Source organism: Sceloporus undulatus, chromosome 6 (assembly GCF_019175285.1).
Source record: "Sceloporus undulatus isolate JIND9_A2432 ecotype Alabama chromosome 6, SceUnd_v1.1, whole genome shotgun sequence".
Classification (NCBI taxonomy): domain Eukaryota; kingdom Metazoa; phylum Chordata; class Lepidosauria; order Squamata; family Phrynosomatidae; genus Sceloporus; species Sceloporus undulatus.
The window spans coordinates 2,819,097-2,838,345 of NC_056527.1; the positions used below are offsets into that span (position 1 = coordinate 2,819,097).

Genomic DNA, 19,249 nt, shown 5'->3' on the forward strand with positions numbered 1-19,249 from the left:
ATAATAATAGAAGGGCAAGAAACAAGATACTTTTACAAGATAATCACAATACTCCACAGAAACATTTATCTTTCTACAAGAAACTAAAACAAAGTACAGCTAAAAAATTCTTATTAATACAAAAGTTAAAATACAATTCAAGAAAAAAATAGGTTAAAACATAAAATCAAATGGTTTAAAACACATAGTGGGGGAGAACTTGCTATGTGAGAAACACTTGCTCCAACAAGTAGAATGAAGACAAGCCTAAATAGTTTTTCTTGCCACATGGCAGTACTCTTACTTACCATGAGAAAATGAAAGTATGGGGTGGAATCCAGAGTCCAGTAAAGCGACCCGCTCTTCTAAGGACATTGTCTCTGGGTCAATGGTCTGGACAGAGGCTTTGCACTCACACAAGATGCAGGACTTGGGCTGTTCACAGTTGCACTTCATGCTGAGAGGTTTCTGTGGCTGGAACAAGAAAGATAAAGGTGGCTACAAGCCCAAACAACCAGTCCTGCCAAAAAGAAATGCACCAATAGAATGTGTGAAAACCTCTGCTTCTTCCTACAGGAGTATCAACACTTCCAAAGGACAAGGACAAGGAAGCAGTTCTCAGCATCAAAATGTCAACAGCAGCAGTGTGAGTGGTACATACATGTACAAATGTAATTTCCCTTGCAATATTTTCTATTTCCTCTCCTCCCCAGAAATGAATTCCCTAAAGCAACCCCATAAAGGTCCAGGGGCACAGAACATTCACTGAATGAGAGAAAGCTGACAGTAAAAGCAGAAATAGAATGGAGTAGAAAGTAAGAAACATGAAGGAAACATGGTGATAAAAAGGAAAGAATAATCCATCTTATAGCCTAGAATGGTCATAGATATTTCAAAATATCCCAAGGAACAGAAGTGAGAGCTATGCACAGCTACCAGTGGAGGCATCCTGTATTTTAATGTACCTGGAATTAGGCACAAATGGGTTATGCCACTCACCCCCTAAAAAAAATCAACAACTGGGCATATTTTTTAAAAGTCCAATGAGTACTACACATGCACACGCTGGGCACAGAACATTGACCACGGAGGGAGAAAACAGCAACTGTCCACATTTCAATATTTTGTTGTAGTGCTCTATCTATCACCCATTCCTGTGGTTCTCCTGTTCTGCCAAACCATTTTTGGCAGAACATTTACCAGTACCAGAACTGGGAAGACAAAAGTTCAAATCTCTACTCACTCACCAAGTTTAGCTTACTGTGTGACATTTGGTTAGTCAGTACCTCTCAGACTAAGCTATCTCGCTGGGTTGCAGTGAGGACTGAAATAAAGTGAAAGAAGAAGTATGTAGGCCAGATTGAGCTCTTTGGAGGAATTAGGGAGGCAGGCTACATATCCCCTAGGCAAGCTTCCCCACCAGAAATAGGAACACATAGCCCTCCAGGTATTGTTAGGCTTCCATTTTCCTTCAACACTGGCCATGTAAGTTAAGATTGACAGAAGATGCACTCTATCTGGAGAGCTGCACCTTCTCTAACACTGCCAGATGCAAGGACAATAGTTTATACGGGGGGGGGGGGCATCACTACAACAACCTGAACACACCCAACCTCATCTTGTTTGAGAAGCTCATCTGTGTCAGGCCTCAATGGCACTTGGATGGAAGACCACCACGGAAGACCAGGGATCTCCAGACACAGCTAAGAAAGAATCCTACCTGAAACCCTGGAAAACCATTTTCAATCAGAATTAGTAATACTGGAGTAGATGGGAAAGGCATCTGCTTCAGTGTAAGGCTGCTCTCTATGACCCTAAACTGCTCAGACAAACACATGCCACACAAAGCAGAAAGAATTGTTGGGGAATAATTTGTTTATTGCAACTTGTGCTGAAAATTTACTTTCTCTAATATTCAACAAGACTGTGGCTGGAATTGCTGGGATTTCTATAAAACTTAAAGGATACACAGCTACTAACTGTTCCACAGTCCCATTAGAGAGAATGTAACCTAGCTTCTCTGAAAGTGTAATGTTAAAATAAACATTATATAAATCTTTTCCCCAGTAACAGCTACGGAAGTAGACCTTCACACCTACCTTTCTACTAAGGTGTGAGACTGCACTGACTCTCACCAGCCTGCGTTTCCTGTATCTGCAAATTGGACGGATTCTAGCAGCAACACAGCTGTTGTCAAGGGAAGATGGAGGCAAGGTGCTGTTCAGTTGCTTCGGTTTCTTGAGAATCCTGTCGGGATTGACACCATCCTGGGAGTTGCTGGCAGAACCTGTGTTGAAACTGCAGCCAAAAGAGAGACATGCTTACATTAAGAATTATTCTGGAAAAGGAATGCCAAGATTCAGTATTGTACTGTGGCAGATTACCTCAAAGCACATATTTTGTGACAGTTTTATTCTCCACTTGTCACAATCAACTACCCAACGTAACTTCTCTTAACTAACAGTTCTATTGGGATAGAGAAGCTTCAGAAGGCCAAACCAGGTGACTTTTGTGCTCCTGTGAAGATTTGGAGGGCCACAATATTGCCACCAAAGCTGCCATTCTGGCTGGCTGGAAGAGCTGTTGCCATTCCACTCCAGGTTTCATTTGTCAGGACAGCCACCAAGATAGCATTATTTATTCAATATTTGTTGAACATGTTCTTCAATCAGAACAATTTTTTTCAGCAGCAGTTATTCATTCTAGCTGGAATTAAACTTGAACCGTCAGATCAGAACTGGAGTCTGAATCCATTTGCCCCACAGATGTGCAAGGCAGCGCCACACAGACTTCTACCCGGACTGCCCTAGGCTACCCTTATTTACCCAGAGGAACAAAACCTCAGAGAGCGAGGACCATTTTTCATAGCTTTAGAGCTAGACTATGCTTCATTATGTGCTACTGCAGCTTCCCACACTTCAGAATTAAGAATTTTGCAACAATTTAATTGCTTTTCAACATTTGTATGCTGTACATTTTAACTGTGTTTGTTTTAATAACTGTAGATTGCCTTGTAAATTCCTCAAACTGAGGAAAAGACAGGAAACAAGATGACAAGGAGGAATACTTAGAAATTATTTTTACTATCATAATTCACTACAAACTTACAAAGTCATATGGAGAGAAGACTTATATAACTATGACCAAGTCTGGATTCAACTTGCTGTAAAGGATTAAGACGTGACAACAGCTCATATAATACTTTTACATGCAATTGTTGCTCCAGTGTTGGGAACTGCCTCATCCCCTCTTACTCTTAGAAAAATCTCGCCAGAGGAGTAGGGGCTCTCCTGAATTGGTGTCAGGGAGAACACCAATGGAAAGCCAAAATCACTACCTGCACGCAAACTCCTACTCTTAAAGAAGGGTCTCTGACTCTCTCAAGTGACTTTTTGAGGACACAGATGTATAGGAAAGCACTCAAAGAATGAACAGCTTTCTCTCACGCATCCTTCAGACCCAGCCCTACATCTTGTGTTCATATAACTGGGTAAGGAAGAATAAAACTGATTACTGATACTCTTTAAATTTGTGAGCAAGAGCTAGCAGAAGACCTCTTACTCTGTAGTGGCAGAGAATTGTTCCATAGGATCAAAAACAGTAAATAAGGATACAGGGGCATGAATTCCAGTGGGTCATTTTAAAAGGCTTGAAAATCTTCTATAGAGCGTACTATAAAGCAGCCCCATTCTGAATTAGGGTTGCTCATCTCATTCAAAACTCACCAAAAAGTTGGAAAATGGTGTGGGCTTTAGTTATGTTTTTAAAATTTGCACATTTTGTGAAATTTTCTACTTTTTTAGCTTTTTAGCTTGTTCATTTAATCATTTTAAATTTTTTATTGTAAAGTTTTTGAACGACTTTCTCTATGAGCTGTGCCTTGAGTCTCGTGGCAAAAGGCAGCACAGAAACAAAATAAATAAAAAATAAATAGTTTTGGGTGGGTTTTCCGGGCTCTGTGGCCATTTCTCTGAAAATGCCAGCCAGAGCTGCTGGCAAAACTCAGGAATAAAACTCTTCTGGAACATGGCCACGAGCCCGAAAAAAAAACCCACAAAAAACTTGGATTGCTGGCCATGAATGCCTTTGACTTTGCATTAAATGAATATAAAACTTTTAAAGTAAGTTGTCAACTAGAGAAGGCACTTGGGATTCAATCTAATGAATTTTAGGGAAGAATTTAAAAAAAAAAAACAAACCCAAAACAAACAATACATGACGAAAGTTTTCCTAGGCTACGCCTATCCACATCACTGCCTCCCTGTCCTAAAGTCCTACCGGCATAAGTGAACTAACAAGCTCCATAATCTGCTCCATGAACAATTCAACAGCCACCGTATTAATGACAACATTAGCATGGGGCCAGAGCTTCTGGGACCAGGATTATGTACCCCAGATGGAGGGGAGAAAATTTATTAGGTTGAGTCGGGCTCAGTCATACTTAGAGCAGATCCACTGACACCAGCAGGATGTAAATGAATCAGTTTGTGTAAGTGTGCATGTTCATCTGGAGCCAACATTTTTGGTTGTTGTTGTTGTTTTGTTGCTTTTTTCCAGGAAGTCATATGTTTCTCCCTCTCCCACTTTTGCAATCTTGCAGGCAGGTCAGTCCAAGCAGAAAAAGACACAAACTGGCCTATGTCACCTAAGTAAGTTTTTCTCTCTCGGCTTTGCTTCGCGAACGAAGATTCAGGAAGGACTCTCCCACGCTTTGTACAAGCCTGCTGGTGGCGCAGTGGGTAAATGCCTGTACTGCAGCCATTCACTCAAGACCACAAGGTTTGCGAGTTCAAGCCAGCAAAAGGCCCAAGCTGACTCAGGCTTGCATCCTTCCGAGGTCGCTAAAAATGAGTACCCAGACTGTTGGGGGCAATTAGCTTACTTGCTAATTAGCTTACTTGCTGTTCACCGCTATGATCTTTGGAATAGCGGTATATAAATAAAAAAAATTATTATTATTATTATTATTATAAAAAGCCAATCCAGGACAAACAGGTCCAGTTGCAGAAAGCACAGCAGAAAGTCTCCTTGGGTGATTTTTCCAGGTTGCGTTCTTTCTGCATTTCTGTTTTCTCTTTGAGACTCGTTCGGCGTGAGCTTTCGAAAGAGGGCTGAAGCATCGTAGATAGTGCGTCTCCATGCCTCCCGATGAGAGGCCAGGGCAGACCATTGTTGTGATCAACTTGGCCGAGCCTGAGATGTTGTTTCAGGGAGTCCTGTATCTCTTCTTTGGGGCGCCCCTCTTACGCTCTTGACCCGTGGCGAGTTCACCATAGCGTATTATTTTGGGAGGCGACGGTCTTCATCCTAGAAACGTGTCCTGCCCAGCGCAGCTGCGTCCTCATAGCATGGCCTCAATGGGTGATCCTGCTTGCTCGGGACAGCACATTTGTCACATAGTCAGTCCAGTGTATATTTGAATTGTGCGTAAACAGACTGATGAAAGCGTTCAAGGAGTCGTAGGTGTTGGCAAGGTGACCCATGTTTCAGACTCATAGAGGAGAATAGACAGTACAAAGGCTCTATACCAACTATTTTGGTGCTTCACCTCCGTGTTTGTTATCCAGACCCTTTTGTGAGCCTTCCAAATGCACTATATACCTTTGCCAGTCTGTTGATCGATCTCTTTATCAATCTTGGCGTCTGAGGAGATGATGCTTCCCAGGTAGGTGAACTGCACAACTCAGGATTCCAGTATCTGTGTGAACTTGCGTTTGCTTTTGTTTTAATGTTACAACTGAAACCAACAGTGCCAAGACTTTAAGGGCGCTGCAGATAATGTTCTGCTGAAGTGCACCTCTGAATAGTTTGGCAAAGTCAGCATCCCAAGCAGGTTCAGAATTTCTTTTCTCAACATTAAACCTCTTCAAATTCAAAAGCTTGAGATGACAGGCAAAACCACTGCGTGTTTATTTTGCTTCCTCTAGCCCATTGTACGCAGACCTGAAGCAGGCAAACGTGCTTCAAGTAATTTAAGGATCGAAACAGAGGCACTCCTCTGTTTGGGCAGCACTGTGTCCGTTAGCAGGAGACAACAGCTGGTTGCAACATGTACCATCAGGGTGCAGGAGGGGGGAATGCTGATACCGCTTATATTCCAAGGTTACTCCTTACCACCAAGAAGAATCGCACACCAAACACACAACCCATTTCCAGCCTAGATAAGATAGACTCTTGGTTACAAGAACTCACAGGAAAAATTTAGCCTCTCACATGCCACACATCCTCCCATTTTGACACCATGAGTTGGAGCATGGGTAGGCAATAACAACAGGCAATGATGTCCCTTCTCCAGAAATATTTGGGGGGGCTTCTAGATTGGAGTGGAGTGGGGGCTATGCTCCCAAAAGCCCATCCAATGGCTGAAAATTTTTGAAGCACCAAGAAGTAATGTAAGTTACTTCCAGACTCCACTTTGGCTGATTTAGTCCTCTCCCCTAGGGATTTTTGGGGCTGCTGTGGCTCTGAGGGTTGGGGGAAGTAGAGTTTGCATTTGAGTGGCTTGGGGGTTTTGCCAGTTTGGAGATAAAAGCTCACCCCAAAATTAGAGACCAAACTCAGGAATCCACACTTTGCCTGCCTCCCCTATTCTGGATATTTGCCAAAACAATCAGGTTCCAAATTAGGACAAAAGTAGAACAGCCTCTTATCAAAAGTGCTTGATGTACAGTCTCCCAGTGATTTTATCTTGCATTTCCATAGAGGTGACAGGTAGGTGGAGGTAGCTCTTATCCAATGTGCAGAGGGGCCTCCTCTCTGATATCCCGATGAGAATAATGTGAGAATGAGTTTCTAGATTTCAAAGCCTGTTGGAAATGTGTTGTTCAGGTGCCTAGAGGAATCTACCACAGCGCTTGATGCAAAACCCCCTCTCCTTTCATTCATATCATTATTCTTTTGCCAAGGTAGTGAAATATAAGATGCCTCCAAGATAAGAGAAAACTAGTCAAATCAGAACAGGAGTTTAGATTCAGGAGTGTGGGACAGCATGGAAGAATCTGTTTGTTTGTTTGGGTTTTCAGCTATTATGTAAATATTCTTTTACTATTTTAACCTTTTGTAATGTAGTGCTTTATCATTTGTTTTTATTCTGTACCGTATGTTCTAATTTTTCTGCTGCTCCGAAAACCACACCAAGACAATGGATTCAAGCTCCAGGAAAAGAGATTCCGCTCAACATTAGGAGGAACTTCCTGACCGTGAGGGCTGTTTAAGTGGACACACACTCCTTCCTCGGATGTGTAGGGAGTCTCTTTCCTTGGAGGTCTTTAAGCAGAGGCTGGATGGCCATCTGTCAATGGGGAGCTTTGATTGGGATTTCTGCATGGCAGAAGGGTTGGACTGGATGGCCCTTCTTGGGGTCACTCCAACTCTATGATTCTATGATTCTGATGTACCACCCTTTATGAAAAGGGTGTTCTACATACACTTGTTGTTGTTGTTTTTATTATTATTATTTGATTCTTCAACTCTGGCCATTAGAGCACACTATCGTTTAAGTAGGTCTCTACTTCAACAGATGGCCTAATTCCACTGGAAGGAAAAGAGGGAGACCATAGGACAGGTGGACTGGTTCATTGAAGGAAGCCAGGGCTGCTCTCAGTTTTTAAGGGCTGTTGATAATATGTGACGGGAGTCTGTCACTCATATAACGCCACCAAATCATTTAAAGTATTAGTCAGCACTTGTGAACCAGTCATTCAATGAACCTACTGTATCTGGGACTAAGCCACAATCCAAAAATCATAATACACAAGGAATGACCAAAATGGAAAACCGACATCTGGGATGTTCTACAGAAACACCCTGGAGACAGATGCTTTCATTAACAACAAGCCAGGTTTTTTCTATGCAAATACATGGTTGCATGGCTTGGACACTTCTATTTCCTTCTCAATTTAAAGATAATCTAGCCAGTAAAAAAACCTGTTAATAGCAGTTTAACAAGTTTTTAACATTTGGCAAACAAAAGAAGGTCTCTGAGGCTCTTTAGGCCCACTCAGCATCACAAAGCTTATGGCTGACAACTCAGCCAGGGTTTTCAAAAGCTCCGCTGAAAAGCTCAAGTTTCTTTCTTATTCAAAGTCTGTTTGGGAAGTGTGACATTAAGAGACAGACAGTGAATTTATAAAGCCCCAGCTCTTTCTCTCCCCCCCCCTTTCATGTATACACTAAAAATTAGCCTCTCCGCCACCAACGGAACAAAAGCTTTTGCCTTTGAAGAAACAACAATAAATAATGCCAAAAGCAAACTTCTGGGCAAAATGTTTACATTCATTTCATTTGGAATGGCCTCTCAGTCACTAACTGTGCTTATAATGCACACAAAAATACACACAGAGCTTTTCCTGTTGAGAAACTTGGGCCAGGACCGACGGGCCCTTTGTGGTGCCGTGGCGATGTGCTATGGTTGCCTTGGGGCAGTGCGTGCACACACTCTGCAACCCTAGCACATGACGTGGACATTGCAGCAGCACAGCACCATCTACACGGTGCATGCAGCTATGACATCGCAGCAGTGCAGCGCCCAAACAGTGCTGTGCAGCTGTGATGCCACTGCGTCGTCTCTGGCGTCGCAACTGCACCACTAAAAGGAGCCGCTTCCAGGAGCTTCCTTTCTTTGCAAGGAAGAAGCAAAGTTCAGTTCCTTTTATCTGTTAACGTAAAAAGAATCATAAAAATAGATCAAGTTCATCAATTTCAATGGCTTACTTCCCAGAGACTAGCAAGCCATTCCAAGAGGAATCCCACCTGCCCACTTTTTAAATAAAATTGATTACATTAAAAGTCTTAGTTCCTTACATCCACTGAAAATTCAATGCTGACAGACAAAGCAGAAAAGGAGTATTCTCAGCTTTTAATTGTCCCCCTTGTTGCACTTCAGATCTACCTGCAATTTGTTTGCAACGGACAGTCAAGTCCCTTCAAATAGCTGCCTAAGAATGTTCCTTTGTAACCCACAAACATTTAGAAATGCTAGGGCATAAAAATAGGAACTGAGAAGCAAACAGTCATATAAAACACCAAAGTTCCACAACATGAAGAAAGCAAAATGTCTTAAGCTTAGATAGACCATAAAATAGTAATGAAATGGAAATAATTTTTCATTTGCCCAAGAGGAGAGAGGCCTAAACTTTGAGCCATGTCCAAAATAAGAACCAGACCATCACCGTTCTTCCACAGAAGAAACGAAGAAAAATTCGACACAAGAACAGCAAGGCTCTCTTTCACAATCAGCCAAAACAAGCTATCCTTTGCTTGTGATTTGTATCCCAATGGCTCTCAGAGGAATTATGGGTAGCAGTCCTATCTCTTGCTCCTATTTGCAGAAAAGAAGGTAGGGAAACAGAGGAGAGAACAATTCAGACAGAGAGAAGAAATAGGGCTGTTCCTATACCTAGCAGTCCCAAACTGTCTTCAAAGAACACTTTACCCTTCTTGCAATCAAATGTCTTTCTTCAAAGTCCTCTGGAAGAGCCATCTCCAAGGATGCCTCTCCTCCCCTGCAGTCTTGCCCAGATCCTGCAATAAGCCCTTGCCCATAATAATCCCCCTGACGGAGTCTATCCATCTGGTCTGTGGTCTTCCCCTCTTTCTTCTCCTCTCTACCTTCCCTAGCATTATTGTTTTTTCTAGTGATCTGTGCCTTCTCATCATGTGGCCAAAGTACAATAAACTTAACTTGATCATCTTTGGCCCCATACCGACAGGCCAAAATAAAGCTGCTTCAGGTCACTTTGGAGGCATGCTGTTTCAATGATGCATGCGTCCTAAGAGTCCGGAAGCCGTGCCAAAGCCAAAATCCAGTCCTAAGGACTAGAGCACAGCTTTGGCTCAGCTTCCGCACTCCATTGAAACAGCATACCTCCAAAGTGACCCAAAGCAGCTTTATTTTGGCCTGTCTGTATGGGGCCTTTGTTTCCAAGGAGAGCCCTGCTCTGATCTGTTCAAGGACCCATTTGTTTGTCTTCTGGCTGTCCATGGGATCCTAAGCACTCTTCCCCAGCCTCACATTTCAAAGGAGTTGGTTTTCTTTCTGTCTGCTTCCTTCTCTATTGAGCTCTCAGATCCATACATGGTAATTGGGAACACAATGGCCTGGACGATTCTGACTTTAGTGCTCAGTTGTATGTCTTTGCTCTTCAGTAGCTTTTCCAGTTCTTTCATTGCTGTCCTTCCCATTCCTTGTCTTCTTTTTATTTCTGGACTGCAGTCTCCATTCTGGTCAATGTTTGTTCCTAGATATGGGAATTCTTTCACTATTTCCATTTCTTCCTTGTCTAGATTGAATTTGTGTGTTTCTTCTGTGGTCATTATTTTTCTTTTCTTTTATGTTCAGCATCAGACCTGCCTTTGCGCTTTCAGCTTTGACCTTCCTTATTAACTGTTCCAATTCCTGAATGTCTTCTGCTAATATTATGGTGTCGTCTGCATATCCTAGGTTGTTAATGTTGCTTCCTCCTATCTTCACTAATTCTGCTTTTCTCATGTTTTCAGCATATAAGTTAAACAAGTAAGGTGATAGGGTGCAGGTTTGCCTAACCCCTTTTGCCTAATGGGAACCACTCTGTTTCCCCAAATTCTGTTCTGACTGTAGCCTCTTGTCCTTGGCACAGATTCCTCATCAGGACCATCAGATGTAGTGGCAGTCCCAGGTCTTTGAGTGCATTCCATAGCCTTTTGTGATCTATACAATCAAATGCTTTGCTGTAGTCTATGAAACACATTGCAAAACTTACAAGCCTCCCAAAATTAAAGCTTAAGTATCATTTGCCAATTCCAACAGACTGGATTTACAGACTGAGAAAAGAACAGAATTATAATCTCATTCCATTGTGTTGGGGAAACACTACAAGAGGGTAAATTTGAATGAATCTGCTTTGAAGCGATGCTTTCAGTTAAAATTTGTATCTCTATCATTGTTCCTTCAGAAATCTGAGTGACCCCAAAAGGTGATATCAGACTAAAAACAGTGATGCAAGAGCTCACAGACGGAAGTTTCTCTTCCACAAACAGAAATTATCCCATGGCTTCATTTGAGAATTATACAGAAGAAATACAGACAGTGCTTGCTTTCCACATTATCACATAAGAATTATGAGCAGGCCTAGGTTGCAACTCCTATACTAGCAGTCTGAATGTATCCTATTTCTCAGAAGAAGCTTCACAAGACAACATACATCAAGAAAAATTTTAAAATTACAGTAACCCAAATGGGAGAGATCTTCCTTCAAAGGAACCCCTTTCACATTAAATTTAGTATAGGACATTGACATTTACTCAACAAGATACACTGCAAAACATCACACTGATCAACCTGTAAGAAAAGGAGAACTAACCAGTTACTTATTCCGTTGACTTGATGGGGTGATGTGCAGGCTTTGGGGGGCTCTGGAGACCCATTGATGGGTGTACAGGTGGGATTTTGACACACAAGGTTTCTTAAAGACTGCGCAAGACGAGAATTCTGCAAGAGAAAAATAAAATCTCAAACACAAGCAAGTCTTGTGACAGAATAAATCAGAAGACTTGTTTGGCAGGCTGGAAGTAGAGAGAAAGAATACAAAAGCAGCAATTTAACAAAGTGCAAGGTAATTTGCCATCTCAGCAGGGATAATCCAGACTCATCTCATGACATTCTCCATCCATCTGCACTTAAAAGGCCCATGAAGATACCAAAGATGGCCAATTTTAAAATGAAGAGCTACACTTGGATGTATCTACAAAGTTAAATAGTGTGCGGAAGAATTCTTTCCCCTCAATAATGACCAAAATGCCTCTGGATTAAGAAAGCAATCCAAACAATGTTGTCCCAGCTGAAATTCTATTCCTATAACAACAGTGGCACAAATCATACATTTTAACAGCTTCTCAAGATGTGGCAAAGCAATTCCCAAAACAAACAAACCAACTATCTCCACCACACTGAACTATAAAAATGAAAACAAAGACTGCCAAGCAATTCATCTTTTCCAAAAGGACATTTTGAACACAGCCTTCCTTTGAGGTTTTCTATCTACACATCTGAAGATAGCAAAGGAAGCTGAGCCTTTTTTGATATTTAAGAAACTAGGTCTTGTTGTAGGGAAGATGCAAAAACAGTCACAGATGAATGAACAGAAAATGCATAAACCTCAGCATGTGTTACACAGGAAAGCTATAATCAGCACCACATGGTTCTCTGCCTTCAAGTATTTGACGCACCCATGGACAAACCAGCACTGAATAAGGCAACCCAAGGATTTTTAAAAAGCTCCTTTTTCAGAGTGGAAACACAGGTTAACTCAAATAAACTAAGAGGGCTTTCTTCAAAGCAGACATGCATAGGACTGTATTATAACTGTGTAGAGATAAATCTGACATTCACAAAAAGAACAAGAATGGAAGAAAGCAATCTAGAGACAATTCAAAAGCAGATCAGCCAGGGCAGGATTTCCTGCCTCTGAGAAAACACACCCATCTTTCATGGCTGGCATCCACAGCATCACCCAAGAAATGGTATTCTATCCTCTGCACGAGGAGAGAAGATTCTTCTCCAAGAACATTCCAGTGGGCCCTCCACATTCACTGGTGTTAGGGGCACAAGACACCCGTTAAAGTGGGAAAACAGCAAATTGAAAAACACATATTTTTTTACCTGAGTAAATATCTCTCTAGGAATCTCTAGGTCCTCCAAGGCAAATCTATGGCCAAGATGTGCCAGATGTTGATCATAATTGTACAGGAGGACCTACAAATGTGTGCAGAAGTCCTCTTTCTAGGAATCTCTAGATCCTCCAGCATGTCTTTTGGCAAAGGTTGACAGCAGAGTCATGCTAGAGGAACTAGAGATTCCTAGAGAACATGTTAATCAAATCTGTGAATAATCAAATCTGCAAAAGGGTCAATACATCAGGACCAATAGTAATTTAAAATATATGTAATTGCTTAAGCAGAGAATATGTACACCAGGGTAGGAATCATAAAGCCCTCACAATGCTGTTGGACTGCAGCTCCCAGCATTTTTCACTATTGTCTATGACGCCCAGGACTTGCAGTCTAACAACAACTGGAAGGCCGCATGATCCCCGTCCCTGATTTAATTCAAGAGCGCTATGTTTAATCAGATAAAAAACTATTATTCATACGGCAAAGTTCCAAACACTCTTGACCAAAGGCACTCAAATGAACAGGCTGAATATTAAAACCTGAAGATGGCAATGTAAGTCTGCAGAGATTCAGTGCTAAGACCTGATGATATTCTCTGAAATTTGGTGAAGTTCCTTTTATGTTTCTATACAGAAAGTTATCCAGAGCAGCAGTCAGCATCATGCAATCATAGGCTCCATGCAACCTCAAAAGTTTTTCCATTTTCCAAAATGCCGACTAAGGGATGTGGGGAGCATTTTCAACACATTTTTGCCCTTCCTTGGGCCAGTGAAAGGTTTCAAGGTAATTTTTCACTTTGATTCAAATCCCAGTTCAGCACCAGAAATCAAGTGATGTTAAGACAGATTATTAGGTCATAGCCTCAGTTCAACTGTTTATAAAATCAAAGTAAAAAAAAAAAAGATTATTGCAAAAAGGATTGAAAAAGAAACATTCAGTGGTTTCACAGTGTTGACTGTAACAAAAGGGTAAAAATGTTACCATACATCTTTGGGGAAAAGAATATCAAGATGGGGAATGAGTTACAGTTTGTCCACGAATCAATTATGACAGAACCTGTAAGGCAACCTGTAATTTGGAACAGGCAAAGTTAATTTAGAATCTACTGGACGCTCTCCAGGTAATTTTATGACAGGCGGACAAGAATTTCTGACTGTCAGTTATTCATAACAAGAAAGTGACTCCCTCCTTCCTAAACTGTACCAATGAAATGAAGAAAGCCTAAGGCAAACAAGAGTAAATAAAGAATGTGGGTTCTGTTTACTTCTGATATTCAGAACACATACTTGGGTTCCTAATTCTTTAACACAATGTATATTTGTGCTACCAGGCTCTACCTGGTCTACAAGAGAAACCCTGTAAGTCTGAAGTCTGCCTAAGAGGTAATGTCTGCAGGAGACCCAAATAATGCTTCTGGCAATAATATAAACTAACTAACTAACTAACTAACTAACACTCTCTCTCTCTCTCTCTCTCTCTCTCTCTCTATATATATATATATATATATATATATATAATCAGAAGAGTCCAGGGACAAAATTAATCAGGGATCTTACACTGTATATGCTCTGTCACAGAACCAGCCTACTAGATTATATCACAAATCAGTTATTTACCATTGAGCATAACCCAAGAAATAAGAGAGGTCAGATGACATGCAAGTCAGCTATTTACTGATACAGAATGTAATCACTTTTCACAAATGCATGAAAACAGCACATAATTAGACAATTTTCCTATTTATTTCAGACAGGGCAATGTGTGCAATTGGGGTCCAAATTCCAAGATCCTTACAAATCAACATCATTTTAGACACCAAGCCATTTTCTTTTTTAAAATTCAATTTCAAGCCACCCAATAATCAGGGGCACATTTTTTTAAAAAAAGACCCAGTCCAAGGCAACACACTTTATAAGAAAGAGAGGTTAAACTCCTTTTTCTGGCCCAATGCTGCTAAGTGCCATAGAACAGTATGTTTTCTCTGCATACTGACCTGCTTCTCTGCATTCTGCAGGAGGTAGGAAGGGATGCAGGGAGACAGGTTGCATTGCCTGTCTCCAGGAGGCACCTTCAGATGGCAAGAGGAGGAGGACAGTACTTTATTCTTCCTGGCAGAGCCTAACAGACTCGGCTGTTTCGTCACATCCTCATGCTGGAGATCTCCCAAGACAACGGGGCCCTAAGGAATAAAATAAAAACTACTCATTTACATGAAGCTCTTATAAATTAACTAAAACACATTTAAGGCAGCTAACAATAAATACATACATTTTAAATAAAAAGATAAAACATATTAAATGTTGTTGGCTAGTTAAGGTTGTACTACGCATTCATGACAGACCATGCCAACACACTTCCTCGGAGTGTAGTGGAGTCTCCTTCCCTGGAGGTCTTTAAACAGAGGCTTGTTGGGCATCTGTCGGGGATGCTTTGATTGAGAGTTCCTGCATGGCAGAACGGGGTTGGACTGGATGGCCCTTGGGACTCTTCCAACTCTACAATTCTATGAATCCTATTCACCTTTGCAAGAAAATTATACATTTTTAAACGGATTGGGGGTGGGGAGCTCTCATAATGAAAACCCTGGGTGGCTATCCTTAGAATTCTCATTTGAAATCAAAACAACCTTTTCAGGGCTCTTATTTTATATAAATGAAGGAAAAAGCTTTGCAAGCTACTTGTGTCCTGGCAAATTATACTCCCTTGATATGGTAGGAATCCCATAACTTTGCCCTGCCTATCATACATTTGTTGTTGTTGTTATCCAGCCTCGAGTCGATCTTGATGCATGATGATCCTGTAGATGAGACATCTCCAAGTCTCCCTGTCTTCCACTGCTCAGTTCCTGCAAATTCATACCCATGACCTCTTTTATAGAGTCCATCCATCTAGCATGTAGCCTTCCTCTTTCTAGTTCCTTCCACCTTTCCTAGCATTATTGTTTTTTCCAACGAGTCCTCCCTTCTCATTTCTGAGATTTCTGGTTTGATCTGTTTTAGGATCCATTTCTTTGACTTCTAGGCTGCCCATGGCATCGTCAGCACTTTTCTCCAGCACATCTCAAATTAATTGGTTTACTTCCTATCTGCTTTCTTAACTGTTCAGCTCATGCACTCATACACAGTAATAGGGAATATAATGTGTTGTACGATTCTAACTTTACATATCTTTACATTTTAGGATCTTTTCTAGTTCTTTCATAGCTGCTCTCTCCATTTCTAGTCTTCTTACAATTTCTTGACTGCAGTCCCTGTTCCAATCAATGTTTGATCCCAAGCATGAGAACTCTTTTACTATTTCTATTTCTTCATTGTCTAGGTTGAATTTATGTAGATCACCTGTGGTCACTGTTTTTGTTTTTCTTATGTTCAATGTGCTTTTGCATTTTCTCCCTTGATCTTCCTTACTAGCTGTTTCAAGTCTGTGGTTTATAGTGTCATCTGCATATCTTAAATTGTTCATATTCCTTCCTCCTTATTTTCTTTCCTCTTTCTGTGTTCAATCCTGCTTTTCATGTAATATGTTCTGTATATAAGTTGAACAGACAGGGTGGAAGGACACAGCCCTCTCTGACCCCTTTGCCAATTGGGAACCATTCTGCTTCTCCGTTTGCTGTCCCGATCTGTCCTTAGCACAGATTCCTTATCAGGACTATCAGAACAATGATGGCGGCCCTGTGGCGAGAAGAGTGAGTACTCGTCGAGAAAGGGGGGGAGGTGTCTGAGAGAGGAGGGGGGTGTGGAGTGTGGTCTGAGGGGGGTGTGGAAAGGATAAGCGTTCTGTTTGGTTGGGAGCTCTTTCAAAGTCAAGGGCAAAATAGAATAAAACCCCTAACACAGCCGATGGTAAGGGGGGCCACCAAGAAATTGGTGGTGATTGTGCCCAGGGTCGGAAAAGGCCTCAGGGTCTGTCTAGAAAGGAAGGGAGGACAGAAGTGAGCACGGAGTAACGCTGAGTTCTAATGTCAGAGTAGTGGTTATGTGGTGCGTCCTCCCCTTCCCTCAGTTTCTTTTTCTTTAGCTCGCTTTGACTTACGCTGGCCGATCCCCTCATTTCTTTTCCTTGGTCTGGTGGTGGGTCCGAAGCCAATCCTGCTGGGGTGGCGCGAAATCCTTGTCCTCCTGAGTCTTTTTTGTAACTGTTGGGGGGGGGTTACTTTGGTGTACTTTTGGCCCACCCCCGCCCCCGATCGACGACGGCCGAGGAGAGAGGAGGACTGGGAACGGGAACGCTGATTGGCGCTTCGAGGCGCTATTGCCTGGACTGAGCCTGGGCGTTGAATGGGATGGCCGATCTTGGTTGGTATGGTCTTTTGTTTGGTGGAGGGGGGTCTTTTGGTTTTTTGGCCCTGACCTAACCACCGCCACTGCACCACTTACCACTGGCGACGGCAGTGGAAGCGCTTGCGGGAAGACGGTTGAGGGGAGTGAGGACTACCGTGTTCTTTGCTGCGGGCCTCAATCCTGTATTTGAAATAAGCTTTTTCTTCGTCGCAGCGATGGAAGAGTCCGTCCTCATCGAAAGGCATGTCCTCGATGTCGAACAGGCGTTCTGATTTAGTCCGAGACCTTAACCAGGCTGTCTTGCGGAGAGCAGGCAGCCGCCATAGATTTGGCAGAGAAGTCGTGGTGTGTCATGGCCGAGGTGAGTAGCCATCCTCCGATCGAGTGGGCTTCGTCCCGACCTCAGAGAGGATTTCTGGGAGTCTCCCGCAGTCCTGGATCAGAGGGAGACCTTCGCCTCCTGAGCCACTGGATTGTAGGGCCCATACAATGCATGTTAATTGCCACCCTCAGATGCCCAATGCCGAAGAAAGTAGTCTTTCTTAGCCAAGTCGTCCGATTTCTTCTTCGCCTCCTTGTCGGATGCAATCAAGGAAGCCTTCTGGTGGAAGAACGTTGTTAGCCTTCCACAATTGATGAGTTCTGTTTTGGGATGGCGAAACAGCCATGATGGATTAAGCTGGTGCGATCCTAGACAGGTACTTTAGACCTTCCTATTGTTGGACGCTGGCGAAGCCGGGGCTTCCAGATCGCCTGGCCACTGTTCAGTGAGGGGGAAGAAAGTGGTAGTGCGTGGTGGTGTAGGAAGCTTTGGCCGTGGACCCTTCTGTCAATAGGGTCCGAAGCTTCCTCTTCGGCTGGGAGGTGATAAGTCGAGGGCATTAGTCATCTTAATGACGTGTTCCGCAAAGGACCGAGGGGGACGTCGTCGAGTGAGAGACTGCACCGGGTTTTGCGAATTCCTGGCTGACAGACGGGTAGTCGTCATCTCTGGATAGAGTGAGTCACCCCTTGACGGTAAACGGGGGTGAAGGAAGCCTCCTCATCTGATTCAAGTTGGACGACCTCGGCTCGGTTATGGTTTCAACCGACGGGGTGAAAACGTCGACAACGCCCTAAAGGGTCTGTATGAAGCGTCTCGCCTTTTCCTCGATCCTCCGTCTCTCGTTTGGTCAGAAGGCGTCGAACTCTTCCTGAGGGACTAATCTTTTATTACCTTGCCGGTCTCAGAGTCATAGTAGTGATTCAGCTCCAGTTCTCTATCGGGGATGTGAGACACTCTATCTGTACGGGTGGTCATCGGTGTGGGAGAGCGGCGCCCATCCCAAGAGCCAGTGGGGAAGCAGTTTCGCGAGAGCGTTGTGGCCTCTTCCCGAGGTGTGGGCGGAAGGTAGGGTAGGGCCTGGAGCTTTCCTCAGACGCCAGAGCGAGACAGTGGTAACTGGTTTCCTGACCTTGGAGGAATGAGCCTTTCTTTTTGTTTGCCAGGCGTTTGGGTCTCATATGGGCGAGAGTCCGTGTCGACGGTCTGCGTACTATATCCGAGCGACTGGTGGACGATGTCTGTAAGAGACACTTTAGAGATCCCTCCCAGGTCCAACGCTCCGAGGAATGGCGACGTTTGGATAAATGGAGGCCACCAGCCAGAGAGGGGATCGGGGTCTCTTCGATGAGGAAGGGGGTTCCGTCCGTGGTTAGGGACTTGGCCCACTGCGGAGACATCAGGGCTTTTGTAGACGGAACGGCCTCGAGGTATGACCCGACTTCGAGGTGGAGGAAGTGTACCTTCGGGGCAGAGGACTTCGAGGCGGACCCCTTATGGGCGCTCGATCCGTTCGAATTCTACACAGCTCGGCCCCTTTTTGATGCCTTCTTAGGCTGTCCGTCTTGTCTTTCTTCGGGGTCCGGGAGGCCCTCTTCGGCCGGGCCCTGGATCCAGTTGGGGCTCGACACGCGGGTCTTCGTTGAGAGTCGGGACCAAATCAGCGAGGGTGGCAGGGAAAGTCGCGGTAGACGACGAGCTCCCTGCAGAAGACAAACATCGCCCCCCAACGCGGTAAGACCTTAGAGTAGATCGCGGCCTTTAGTCTGGTCTCACACTAGCAATTAGATCCCGATTTTTCCCTCGAGTAGGGGGTAGGGACTTGCACAAAGCGCAAGAGGCCGGGACGTGGAGTCTCTCCCCCAAGCAAAACAAGGCAGGCTGAATGGGGATCCTTGCCGGGAATACCTTACCCCACAAACGGAGCACTTTTTTAAAGCACCGATGGCAGAATCCGAGGAGCGAAGTCAAGCGTGTCGGCTGGCAACGAGCGAGAAGAAAGGCGACGGAGAGACAA

The 19,249-nt window shown here is 43.4% G+C and overlaps 1 protein-coding gene across 5 annotated transcripts in view; it reads right to left on the reverse strand.

Annotated features, from left to right (window-relative positions):
• LOC121934358 (KAT8 regulatory NSL complex subunit 1-like) overlaps positions 1-14,822 on the reverse strand; it is a 24,935-nt gene extending 10,113 nt beyond the window's left edge. For 2 of the 5 annotated variants that reach the window (XM_042474769.1, XM_042474773.1), the window contains exons 1-3: positions 14,621-14,822; positions 2,079-2,277; positions 288-453 (exon numbers count right to left, since the gene is read on the reverse strand). In XM_042474769.1, the coding sequence (XP_042330703.1) occupies positions 288-453; positions 2,079-2,277; positions 14,621-14,634 (379 nt within the window). In that variant the 5' untranslated portion in view covers positions 14,635-14,822. Of the gene's footprint in view, positions 1-287; positions 500-2,078; positions 2,278-11,318; positions 11,447-14,620 lie in introns of all 5 variants that reach the window. The other 3 variants (XM_042474772.1, XM_042474771.1, XM_042474770.1) reach the window with 3 other exon arrangements.
• Between the last annotated feature and the right edge of the window lie 4,427 nt (positions 14,823-19,249).